A 12718-nucleotide genomic window follows, 5' to 3' on the forward strand; every position below is an offset into this window, starting at 1 on the left:
CCACAGATCACGTTATTATAGATGTTTTTTTAACACATATCACAAATAGTAAACGAAGTTGTCTGTAATACGATATTAAACTTGTTATAGATAGGTAATTATTTGCCTGTAATACGACAAAGCACATATGGTTTTATTAAAAACCATCTGTGATATTATTATTTTTTTTAAAAATAATATTTTTAACTAGGAAAAATAAAAAAAAATTGCACCAAGCCACCGCAGTCACACGTCACTGAGTCATACGATTTTTTACGCAAAATATACACACGTGTGGTTTGTATGCATCAAACCTGTGACCTCATGTTTCACGTGTAGCTTTATTACCATCTTACATGTACATCATTGCTAATAGTAATATGATATTATATCATTTTGATCCTTATCGTTCAAAAATTTAGATAATTATTTAGTTATCTAAATAACTTTAAATGAAAAATTATAAACTACAAAGTTGTATATCTTATCAAAAACTACAATTTCATATAAAAAGTTTCTTAATCTGACTTCATATTAATATTTTATGAATTTTCAAATATATACTACATACAAATATTTATAAAAACTCGTCCGTATTAATCATCTAGACATAGACGGATATTTATAAAAAACCGTTTATATCTATAAGAGTGAGAACACACAGACAATTTTTCATACGGAGCTATCTGTGTCGTTTAACAACACACGGACAGTTTTTCAAGAAACCGTATGTATTTAGGAACCGTTAACATACAAATGACCTTTTAAAACTATTTATGTGTTTTCGCTCCGCTAGATGGTTGAAAATTTATAGATTTTTTTCTATCAACTGTCTATATATAATTTATCAGTGATGGCTTTTGAGTAACCGTCCGTAGCTTTTTTTTTACGGAGATTAACTCAGTTTGTATTAAAAGCCAACCAGAAGGTTCACGACATCATCAGAAGGAGAAAACAGACAAAAACGAAGTGGTCTTTGATCGTTTCTGTGTAGCGGTTGTTTTATTCGAGACTTTGTATTCTTCTGGTGCCTTGATCATAATATATATATATATACTACTTCATATCGCCGAAGGAAATGGAGGCCATCGGAGGCCTCTGGCGCCTCCCCGCGACGCGTGCCCCCGCAGCCGCGATCGAACGGCCGCGGCCGAAGGAAACGAGACCCGTGACTCCCTCCACGCGTCACGTAGCACAGCGCGCCGTGTGCCGGTCGTGCCGCGTGCGTCGACGGGCGCAGCGCGGCGCGTGCCGGTCGTCCCGCGTGCATCGATGGCCGCGTCGTAGGTACCTCTGGACAGTTTTGCGTCGCCGTGCTTGGATGTGCTCCCCGCTCCCCGCAGCGACGGCCGAGAGGCTCGAGCGCGCGGATAAGGATGGCCTCCCCAGCCTGCGGTCCCTTCCGCGATAAGGATGACTGCACGCGGCGCGGCCACGACGAGGACCTACTCCCACAGCGCCCCACCGCCGTGCACCGAGTGACGCCGCCCGCCATGACCGCTGCCGAGCTAGCTCCCGCGACGGTGGCCGGCTGCATCGCGGATCCGACCCCCGGTGACCCCGTGGTGGACTGCACCGGCCAGGGCCTCTGGTTCGTGGAGGCCACCGCGAGCTGCGCACTCGCCGACGTGAACTACCTCGAGCGCCCGCTACTCATCCCCAAGGAGGAGCTGCTTCTACTCATCCCCAAGGAGGAGATGCTTCCCCGCCCTCTCGGATCGTCGTCGTCACCTAGGTCAGTCCCGACCTCCTTTTCCCGATTTCCACCCCGGCCGCCGCCCCCGCCGCCACCTCTCCTTCGGGGGCCTGATTCCCACCGCCATTCCGCTTCCTCCCACCGCGCCTCTGTGTATGAGGCCAGGTCGATGGTGGGGAGGGCGCGGCGACGTCGCTGCTACTCTCTCGGCGGCGGCCGCCTCGACCTCACAAGATCCCGAGCGCCGCAGACACCTCGACCATCCCGGCAGCAGATTCAGACATCCGTGACCTCGCCGGAGCCGGGTCCAGCAGCCTAGATTTGTAAGGCAACTCGACCATGGCTCTCCCATGCCACCGGATTCGTCGCCCAAAGGAGGTCAGTCGCCATGTGCATCCCGTGTCCTACCGCAGCTCACCGCCACAGTAGCATCGCCGTGATCGGCCGCTACGCGCCCCATCGGTCCACCGATAAGGACAGGGCCGCGGCGGCAGGAGCGACGGCCTCATATACTACAGCCTGCAGCATCCTTTCCCCACGCCCTTCCATATCGGGTCTTGCGGATGGCTTCTTCATCGTATCTTCGATGACGGTCTACACAGATCCACCGCAATACAAGAAAACAGCAAGCTCGCATGTGCGCAGTAGAGAGAAGCCTCTGCGAGGACAATGGCACGAAGTGGCCAGCCGGCGCTGGCGTGGGAGGGACCATGGAGCTTTCGTGCGGAGGCAGCAGCCATCGGCCGGCTGGCACTTGCGCGGGAGGTGACTGCGAGTGCTCAGGCGAAAGCAGCAGCGTCCAGAAGAAGCTACGCACATCTCCCTTCTATCAACTCATGGTACATGACTTCGTTCTATCCTTGCCTCATGAACTAACACTACCAACTTTCCTATCTTTCTTCTCCAATATGGCTCCTAAATTTTTTTACTCATGTGTTTTATCGCTTAATTGATTACAGTTGTTCTGGGAAAAATGCACATCTGCGATCTCGCTGGTCATGTCATCAAAGTCTGAGTTACCTTGGCTTAAGAAATTGGTCAACAAGGTTGCAGACAGCTCAAGGATGCAATGACCAAAAGTTTCGAACCCATCGGTTCATGATCTTGACATAAAAATATAATTTTGTGTTCGACAACTATGGTCTGCTAATAATAGTGCATCTCTGTTTTCTTATACCGGTCCAAGTTAAGTGCATCTCTCTTTATGTTTTTCCCCCTCCAAAGATGATGATTTTGTTATTGTAAGAGAAACAATCCAGTGCATGCCAAAAAAGGAACATAGGAAGCAATGCCATAACAATTTCTGTTCCAGTAGTCCAGTGGGTCTCTTATTTTGTCATTGTCGATTGTGATGATAACGTGGTCAATGTCATTTTTACTTGACGATTATTTGAAAAATTTTGGTCGGTATCGGAGATACCAAGAATAGACAGTATATGCGTTGCTGTGATTGAGGATCAATTTGGCATATTTGCCAATGCGCTTTCTGTGATTTAGAGTTGGTTTGCCTTTTAATTGCCATATGTTTACATCATTGAGTGTTATCTAGCTAGAAAAAAAAAAGTTGCCTCACCAGAGCTTCTTGTGTCTGAAGGGGTCAGCTGTCATTCTCCTCCCAAAGAGGTTCTCTGGAGTTGGTTTTCGAAACAAAGCTGGTGGAGGTATTAATAGCATATCTGTATCCTTTGACATTTTAATTCCAATACTGATCCTCTTGAGTTGGCTCCTGTATAAGTTGTTGTATGACGCCATTTTGACGTACACTTGCACCCGCATACGAATATACATACTCATATACATAAGAAAAAGAAAAAAAAAGAAAAAAAAGGGGAGAAAGCCTGGCCAACCCCTTTTGTTTCGGCCGGCCCGGCCTTTTTTTTCTCCTCCGGCCCAGCTGGCCCACACCGAACCCTCTCCTATCTAGCCGATTCGGCCCAGGCGCCCCATCGGCCTTCTCCTTCCTCCAGACTGAGCGGCACACGCACGCCAGGGGAGCCGCCTCTCTCTCCAACGGTAGCCGCCCCCCTTCTCTCCCTCAAATCCCCCCTCTATCTCCACCAAATCACCCCCAAATCCACTTAAAACGGGATCCCCATCTTATCTCCAACAATTTCCCCACGAATCCCAACTGATTTGAGCCGAATCCCCAACCGAATCGCGGGATTTTCGCATCCGGTGGCTCATGGTTGGTGCTTATATAAGGAGATGCATCGATTCGTTAAAAAGAGCTAGAGAGGGAGCTAGAGAGAGATCTAGAGAGAGAGAGAAAGAGAGAGAGAGAGGGGGGAGTTTTGCTGCGTCGAAACCGTGCCGCCAGGACGCGTCTCCGATCCGTCGCGATCATCACCATGTCTGCGCCCTGAGGTGAGGCCTAGCTGTGATTTCCTTCCCCTTTGATGCTATGTGATGGCCGGCCATCGTGCCATGCGGATGCTTTCGTGCCGTCGTCGTGGCCGGTGATGAAATCTGAGGCACGACCGGTAGCGATCCTCTCTTGTGCTCTGTCCGGCCTTTGTGCCGTGCACCTGTGTTGCCATGACCGATGAGGTTAAAACCGAGGCCCGGCTGCTGTTTTTGGCTGCCTGTGTCCGGCCGTCACGCTGTGAAGATGACCTGTGCCGGTCACGCGCCGCTGACGCCTGTGCTCTGGCCGCATGCCGACGGATGCCCGCGCTCCGGCCACGCGCCGTTGAAGCCTGTGCCCCGGCTGTGTGTCGATAAAGCCTGTGCTGCCACCGTGTGCTGTGAAGCATTGTGTCGTCTCCGTATACGTACCCCGGCTGCCGCATGCTCTCTTCTCTGGAGCCCGACCACTATCACCATGCTGGTTTCCCCTCTCTGAGGGCTATATGTTGCTATCCTTTCTGAATGGATAGAAATCTCGTGATTGCTTACATCTGGACATGCTCATATTGACACCGAATTCGGCTCATAGCATGAATGCGGCACCTCGCTCTTGTCATACTGTGTTGCGTTTCATCTTATTGCTATCTTGATCACCTGATGAGTGTGGGTTGTTCTACTACATCCCCATAAATTCCGATGCTCATTGATAGACGATTGCAGTTAAGATACTTTCAGAGAACCATATGGCTGGTTGTTCCCATTACTGGGTCTTGGCGTTGATCTTCTTCTGCTATGTTATATTCATTGGGGCCGGTAAGGAGGCTCTCTGAGGATTGCCCTGATTTTGACAGATCGGTTGGGATTGTCATGATACTCTGTTGCCATGGGAACCCTCTTGTTGGTTATGTTGTTTCTATGAAAGCTCTCTTGTTGATGGTGCTGTTACCGTGGAGGCCCTCCTACCGGCTGTGATGCTGCCCCTTGGTGCCCTGTTATGCTACTGTAGCTCGCTGGTGACTGCCCTTGTTGCTGCGGCCATAAAAGATGTGCTACGGATGCTGCCTCGTGATAATCATGTAATGCAAAAGAATATGAAAGGAGGGTTTTGTTTGGTTGCCCCAGTATAAAATTATTGCCAGAGACCTAATCCTTTTTAAGGATGTTCGATGCTATGGCTTTCGCCTCTGTGGCATGTTGCCTTCGGAAAGGCCAATGAGGATACGTCTGAGGCCCCGAAGAGGGAGTTAGTGAGTCAAGCACGGCGTCGGAGCTCCTGGTTGTGGCCATGCTGCCGCTTCCGGTAGAAGCTACGCGTCGTGCCACGCTCCTAGCTCACCTCTTCGCACATAAACATAATTCTGAGGCCTACGCGGCCGATGATGACCCGGGATACATAAACGGTCCAAAAAGCTCATGCTAGACTGTGTTCCCGTTCTTTACTGCTCTTGATTTCTAACGCTTACTTTGCTTGGTCTTTGTCGCGTGTGACTACAGCCTTGCAGACTCGGAGACGACCTCGGTATGACGACCGCCAGAGCACTTAATCGGAGGTAGCCTGAAGACGGGTGTAATTAACCGAAGAGCTTCACGAAGCCCCGGGAACCAAGAAAAAGCAATCGCCAGATCGTGAAGATAGTCAGATAGCGTGTGCGTTGTGGAGTAAAAATGTATATGAGAAACTGTACTTTATGATTTCAACATGAATGAATAAAGTTACATGTTTTCGATTATTACATTCTCCTGTCTTTTGTATACTCTGTATACTGGCACGCCCGCAATATTACATACACAGTTTCAAACGCAATTCAAACGCGAGAAGTTTTGAATCCGCGAAACAGTTGTATTCTAATTCTAATGCTAAAAGATGCAATGGAATAAAATGTTGTAAATGATCCCTTTGTAATTCATGTAATTTTCTTATAATTTGATGTGAGAGAAGGCATAAGGATATATGTGATCAGTGATATCTTGCATGTTGAAAATTTTGCTTGAACTGTGAAATCAAGTTTCAGATATGGTATGCATATGAGCTGACTATGTTGGGCATGGATGGCTAATGATTTAGACTTTACCGTTTTCATGTGCTTGGATAATCCAAAGGTGTTCCTGATTAAAATGTTTTCCTTCAATCTATCCCTGTCGATCCGCATGCCGTTGCGCTGAGCTCATGATAGATGCGGGGAGATGGTTCAAGATGTTTGGCTATTTGGCCAATCTTCTTTCTTGCATTTTATTTATGTGATTATGTTCCTGTTGTCGTTGGTTTCCCTGTTCCTGCCTGCTCCTTTGCTCATTCGCGTGGTGCCGTTGTTTGTCGTTTTGGCTGCAGGTGTTTCTTGCTCGGTTTGGTGTCTGGCAGTTACGCCACGCACGCACACACGCTCATCCAACAGAGGTGTGTACACACAGCGGGCGCGGCGGGCCGCGCCTACCATCCTAGTCTAGTAACAGCCATGAAATGGAAATCGATCCAGTCGTCAAAGCAGATTTTTTTGACTAGTCCAACTAACACCACTTCTCAATCTGTATACATACAGCCCCTTTGTCCTCCTCCCCTCCCCCCACTTTTCTGAATCGGACACCACTGACCAACGCGGGCGACTGGGGCCGCCCGGTGCCACTTGCACCGGCACCCTCCAACGTCTCTCGTCGCGGCTGGTGCACCGCAACCTATCGACCACACGTATCTCCGGCTGTCTACCACGGGAGATAGTGCGGCTTCTGAATCTCAGGTTTGTGAAGTGGCACACTTCAGCTGCACTTCTGCTGGCCGTCGCCTTGTTTTCTTTTTGTTCAATATGCAAACATGCATTTGTTCCTCGGAAGGGCAACTAGGGCTATATCAGCTTGCATTAGTTTCAGGTCCAGGTGCCGGAGAGAGAAAAACCATTTAGTCGACGGCTCGGCGTGTGCTACAAGGTAACACGCTTGAAGCCGGCGACGTGCTCTCCTTCAGCCTGGTGGAGCGGCGCGCGGCGGTGCCGCGTGGTCGTGCCGTGGTGGAGCGCGCGGGCTGGGGTGTAGCGGGAGGTGAAGGGGGCTCGCGCCTGCTCGCTCGGACGACGGAGGTGCGGCCGTGCGGTACAGCGACGCGCGGGCTCCTTGGCCCCGCCGGTCGCCTTGGCAACCTTTGCCTCATCGGTCCCTTTGGCAACCTTGCCCGCCTTGGCCCCCTTGACCCCGCCGGTCCACCTCCCCCACGGCCTCCGTCACCGCCCGCTGCGCCGCCCCTACCATCCCCGCCGCCACCACCAGCGGCCTGCGGCGCCATGCCACCTCGCATCTCCCCTCCACGTCCAGGCACCGCCTCGCCCACCGCCGGGAGCCCAGCCGGGAGGCCTCCCTATGGGCTTCTTATAACCGGGGGAGAGGAGCCCCGTAGCCTGAACTCTAAACCCTAATGCTGCGGCACGTCGCCCTTGTCTTCCTCGATGCTCCAAGTTGCAATCGTATCTTCCGTGGTCGCCGGAAGAAACGAGCGAGTGGCCAGGACCTCGATGGCTAGATAGACCTTCATCTGAAGTCTTCCAAGACAATACCATCGATCATCCTTTTCTGGATCACGAACAGTGTGCTCCAGTAGTCAACAATAAATTTTAAGTATTTCCTACTCTTCAGTCGACTGAAATCGTGACAGATTTCAATCGACCGTGTGAACGTCATGGCAGCATCAAGCTTTAGGGTTTCTGGGTTAGGGGTGGGGATTGCTAGAGTTTGAGGTGTTACTCGGGCTTAAAATGGGTTCGGGGGTGGCAGGAGAGTCCGGCGGAGGTGACGGGAGGTGGACAGAGCGATGAGGCGGGGCACCGCCGGCCGCGGGCCATGGAGGACAACCTATGGGCGGGGCTTAGGGCGGGGGCGTCATGCCCTGACGCTTTAGTGCGGTGGGGGGCAGCGGCTGCGGACCCGGCAGTGGGATGACCGTAGGAGGGCTGGAGGCGCTAGTCGGCTGAAGCGAGAGGATAACGATCGGGAGGAGGAAGACGAAGTTTTGGGACGTCCAATCCAGATCGTGGGGCTGTGGACATCGACTGAAACGAATCGGTATTTCAGGCGACTGATCTTTAGTCGCCGCTTAAAATTTTACTGAGCCAATAGCATAACACCTAATTACCGTTAGAAAAGCAACTGGCTAGTTCAACGCATGATGAGCTTTTCCTTCCAATCTTTTTGAGAACTTTTTTTCCTCCAAATTTCCCTTTTCACCATGGAGTCCTATTAGACGGCGAAAAACTTCTAACATAGAGAGTATTGTTTTGTAAACCAAGCCAGATTTAGGGTTTTCTGAGTGGGTATCCGCTGGGGTTTATATTATCCTCATTGAAGCCGGTCAAAAGAGATATAGAAGCCAGCCTGATTCAAACCAATAATTAAGCTCAGTTTAACAATCTAATGTTGCATATGCCTTTTCAAAATCTCAACTCAATTATTGCATACTCTATGCACACATGCATGGAATATTTGCACTTATCTAAAGGACCATAAGCACAGTTTCATCATTTTAAATGTTGCCTACATAGAGACGGAGATAACTAAGCAGGACATTATTTTTATTGCGCAATCAACGTTCTCTATATTATTTAATACATCAATCATTTATCCTAGATCATTTCGGCTCAAATTAATTTCACTTGTCACTGTATATTAGTTTCTGATGCTGAATACGAAACGAATACAAACGCATGCAGGTCGCTGCACCTTGACAGTAACCTCTTCACAGGGCGCTACCGGCCGGCCGGCCGCCCGCTACCAGCGGCGTGGCCAACCTGGAGATGCTTGAGCTGAGTGCGAGCCCTTTTCTGCCGGCTGCGCCGGTGGCCGTGGAGCTGGTCCAGCCGAGGAAGCTGTTGGCCCTGCAGTCGTCGGGTATGAGGCTTGCCGGTGGCGAGGTCTCCGTCGGCTTGTTGACAAGCTTCGTACTCATGACACTACTTTGCGGCGCTGGTGTCGTCGGCATCTGTGTCCTGGGTTGGCTACTGTTCCGGCGCCGCAGGGGCGTGACTGCTCTCGAGTTCAGTGAGCAGGACATAGACAACATACTCAACAACCTTCGTGACAACAATGTGATCGGTAGCAGTGCGACAGGAGAACTACTGTACCGAGTCACTATTCAGGACAGTGGTGGCAGCGGCCGCTCCAGGACGGTAACCGTGAAGAAGTTGGAGAACGAGATTGGAACCGTGGATGCCGATCTCGAGAGCCGGTGCCAGTCCGAGGTGAACAAGCTGGGCGTCATTCGTCACGACAACATCATCAGACTTGTATATTATTGTATCCGGAGGGACAGCATGATCCTGCTCTTGTACGAGCACATGGAGAACGGCAGCCTTGACGAATGGTTGCCGCACCAGGCCCCGGAGGCCGGCTGGCGGCGGCGCCCGCCGTTGGGCTGGCCGGCACGGCGGGCCATCGCCATCGGCGTGGCAAGAGGACTCTGCCACTTGCACCACGGATGCAACATGCCGATTGTCCACCGCAGCATCAAGCCGAGCAACATCTTGCTTGACGGCGACCTCAAAGCCAAGATCGCTGGGTTCGACCTTGCGCAGATCAATCCTGGACTCAACCAACCATTGCCAAACTCGGAACTTCCTGCCGGTGTCTTGGGGTACACGGCTCCAGGTGAGACGGTGCGAGTGATTGGAATTTTTTTTTTACATTAAGTCAGCAGTTAATACAAGCTTGACCAGCTCATTGTTATTTGTTGCAGAATATGCGACCATGCCAAGCGAGGTGGACGAGAAGGTGGACGTGTACAGCTTCGGCGTGGTGCTGCTGGAGCTCGTCACGGGGAGACTGGCCAACGGACCAGGTGCGGACGGCCACTTGGCTACTTGGGCACAGAAACACCACAACAAACTGATGTCTGGAGAGCACGTAGAGTTCAGGAATGCTGTCGACATGGATATACCAGATCGGGCGCGACACTTGAAGCAGATGGCGGCCGTGTTCAAGCTCGGCGTGGATTGCACTGTCACGGACCCTCGGGAGAGGCCGTCTATGCGTACGGTGCTGGCCCGCCTCCGCAGCTCTGGTTTGCTGCGGGGCCTGGGGCAATGCGTTAGCGTGTCCTGAAGACCTGAACAACGACTGCGAGGACACTACTAAGCCACGCTATACAATGCGTTAGCTTGTCCTGATAAAAGATTATTAAGATAAAATATTATAGCGATATTTGTTACGTTATTAATATAGATCATCTTGTTAATTATATAAAAAATGTAAAAAAATTATTATTATGAATCTACTATTAAAGACAAATCTAGATGTACTATTTCACAAGTTCAATCAAAATATTCAGAAGATTATCGATGATTGAAGTTTAAATGCATTGACTGTCTGTAACTCAAAACAACACTCTTTTGTATCTGCAGAAAGTAGTTTAGAATAAAAAAAAGCTTGTATACTTTCAGACAACCAACTTCGAGCTGAACATCTTAAAGGCTGCCACGATATTATCGTACTTAATTACTATCAGAAATATTTTATTAGAATGCAATGCAGTAGTAATTATCAGGGCTTCACCCAAATAATTAATTGGTTCTGATCTTTTAGAATGATCAGGCCGCCAGCCGGTCGGTTGCTTTGACTCGAGGCCGCCAGCCAAAGCAAAGGATCTTCTGCTGGTTAGGTGAGGTGAGGTGAGGTGAACCTAGACATCCTCTCCGTCCACCGGATATTCCGCGGCGGCTGGCAATGCAAGGTTCTCCCCGGTGCATGCCGCTGTGCTAGCTGCCTGATTATTTATAGATATTCGCTCCAAGTATGGTCTGAATTAATTAATCCAGATTATATATATTCGCTCCATGCATGGTCTCATTATATATATCCTGATATGTGGGAGCTGGATGGCTAGTCTCGAGTTACATGCATGCGGTCGCCATGACATACGTATACTATACATCGCAGCTTCTACCACTGTAGTATTCTTTTTTTATCCCGGCAGCAGCTAAGCTAGCGTCAGCAATAAAATAATCAGTGATGAGGGAGAGAGAGAGAGACGCATGCATCAAGCAGGTGCTAATCGCGGCCGCTATATACGAGGCAATAATATTGATTGATGGAGACACATCATGGCAAAGGCGGCAAGTGGTCCAAGTGGACCCATCCCTCTCAAGACTCGTAAGAGAGATCGGGTGCTTAGCTTTGCTTGCGAGCTGCTCCACCGCCATCTCTCATCCCTCCGCTAGCTTAACCTTGCTATGTTTCGAGAACGGGCTGATGGCTCGATGGTAGCGCTGCTCGTTAGCAGGTTACCCATATGAAAAGTAAATTTTATATATCTTAGTCCTATAAAAGATTTTTTTATATGATATATATCTATTTTTCTCTTTACTTTTTAGTTCAATTATTAGATCACGAGATAAATAACTTGAATAAAATCTTACGAGAATTTTTCTGAATAAAGTACTATAGAATTTGATTCTTCTATTCATCTAGGTTTGATGCCTGAGATTAGCATCCGAATGTCTCAGTAGAGTAGGTCTTTTGTCTCATCACGTATTAAGAACTGATGTTTGGGATCATCTCATGAAAATAGATATGTAGATGTGAGTATATGCTGTAAATCTTAGCTTATGTATAGAGAGTGGGTGGATAAGTACGCACGTGTAATATAAATATACGTGAGTTCATATACTACAATTTTATATTTTAAGGATGAAACTAAAAAACCTTGCTAAGTTTTCAGCTTAAATTTTCCTCTTCAGAAATTAGCCGCCCAATCTTGGCAAAATCGTGGGATGACACGGCTGCTGCGGATCGTGGCGCTAGAAGCGCTCCCAGTTTGTTATCTTCGCATAATAAAAGGAAGGAAAAACGAACAGGTCCAACAGTATACTATATCTAGTTTCTCCTACCTGCATTACTTCAGGATTTACAGTAGTAAGTTATTGAGTGGGCCTTTTGTGGGGGCGTGCTTTAAATGAAGCGCACACACAGAGATAGAGAGAGAAGGGGGTTGATATACAGTAGGGTATTCTTTTTCTGAATTTCCCGAAGGAAATGTACAGACTTTCAGCAGACTTGAAGGTGATATACAGTGCCAGATATGCTGTCTGGTTGAGCCTTGTTACCAGTACTATCGCACAATCCCCAGGTACAAAAGGCGTGTGTTAACTTGCTGTTACTTCGCTGCCTAGTGCCTTACCGTGCAGTCTCTGAAAAAAGTTCTATTTTTCGCGTTACGTACGATTCCATCCAATGACAGAACAGAAGCGCGAGAGCTTACACATGGAGGAGTGGCTTAGCAATCAGCTCCTGAGGAGGGGCAAGAAAGCGACATGTCTCCCAATCTGAAGAACTAGTAAAGAACTGAAAGCGCCTTTTCTGAAGGACAATCTGAAGCTGCCGAGTAAAACCCATTGTGTGTTGATTACGGAGATTCAGACTATGATATCTTTGCATCTCTAGTGAGTTTGGACAACCGAAGCTAGGTAATTTGGAGCTTGCAATTTTAATCTTCAGTGGGTTTGTTTACTATTCATTAATTTACAGATATCAGATACATCTGATTCTGAAGATACGGGTGACAGTTCGAAGCAGCAGGCCTTGCCAGACAAGGCCTGCGTGCACGAAAACAATATCTTTATGTGGAGTGAGCCCACGAGGCCCGTTATTCCGTTTAAGATCAGAGCCCGATAATTAAGAAGGCCTAATCTAATCACACACCCTGCACCACGGTGGTCCACGGTTGGT

At 48.9% G+C, this 12718-nt stretch overlaps 1 protein-coding gene and 1 long non-coding RNA gene across 2 annotated transcripts; both read left to right on the top strand.

Annotated features, from left to right (window-relative positions):
• Window positions 1–1107: 1107 nt before the first annotated feature.
• On the top strand, window positions 1108–6465 carry LOC133911489 (uncharacterized). Its single transcript, XR_009908659.1, has 3 exons — window positions 1108–2514; window positions 3270–3336; window positions 6351–6465. It is a non-coding gene; the product is annotated as an uncharacterized LOC133911489 (long non-coding RNA).
• A 2266-nt stretch (window positions 6466–8731) lies between these two features.
• On the top strand, window positions 8732–10486 carry LOC133910861 (MDIS1-interacting receptor like kinase 1-like). Its single transcript, XM_062353099.1, has 2 exons — window positions 8732–9643; window positions 9732–10486. The coding sequence occupies exons 1-2, from the start codon at window positions 8794–8796 to the stop codon at window positions 10094–10096; spliced, it is 1215 nt and encodes a 404-aa protein (XP_062209083.1). The 5' UTR covers window positions 8732–8793; the 3' UTR covers window positions 10097–10486.
• Window positions 10487–12718: the final 2232 nt, after the last annotated feature.

Source organism: Phragmites australis, chromosome 3 (genome assembly GCF_958298935.1).
Source record: "Phragmites australis chromosome 3, lpPhrAust1.1, whole genome shotgun sequence".
Taxonomy (NCBI): Eukaryota; Viridiplantae; Streptophyta; class Magnoliopsida; order Poales; family Poaceae; genus Phragmites; species Phragmites australis.

What these genes read in the sequence shown, in the direction of transcription:
- LOC133910861 (XM_062353099.1), top strand. Translation starts at nt 8,794, where the DNA reads ATGCTTGAGCTGAGTGCGAGCCCTTTTCTGCCGGCTGCGCCGGTGGCC. An exon ending in CTTGGGGTACACGGCTCCAG is followed by an intron (nt 9,644 to 9,731) that starts GTGAGACGGTGC and finishes TATTTGTTGCAG; the next exon opens with AATATGCGACCATGCCAAGC.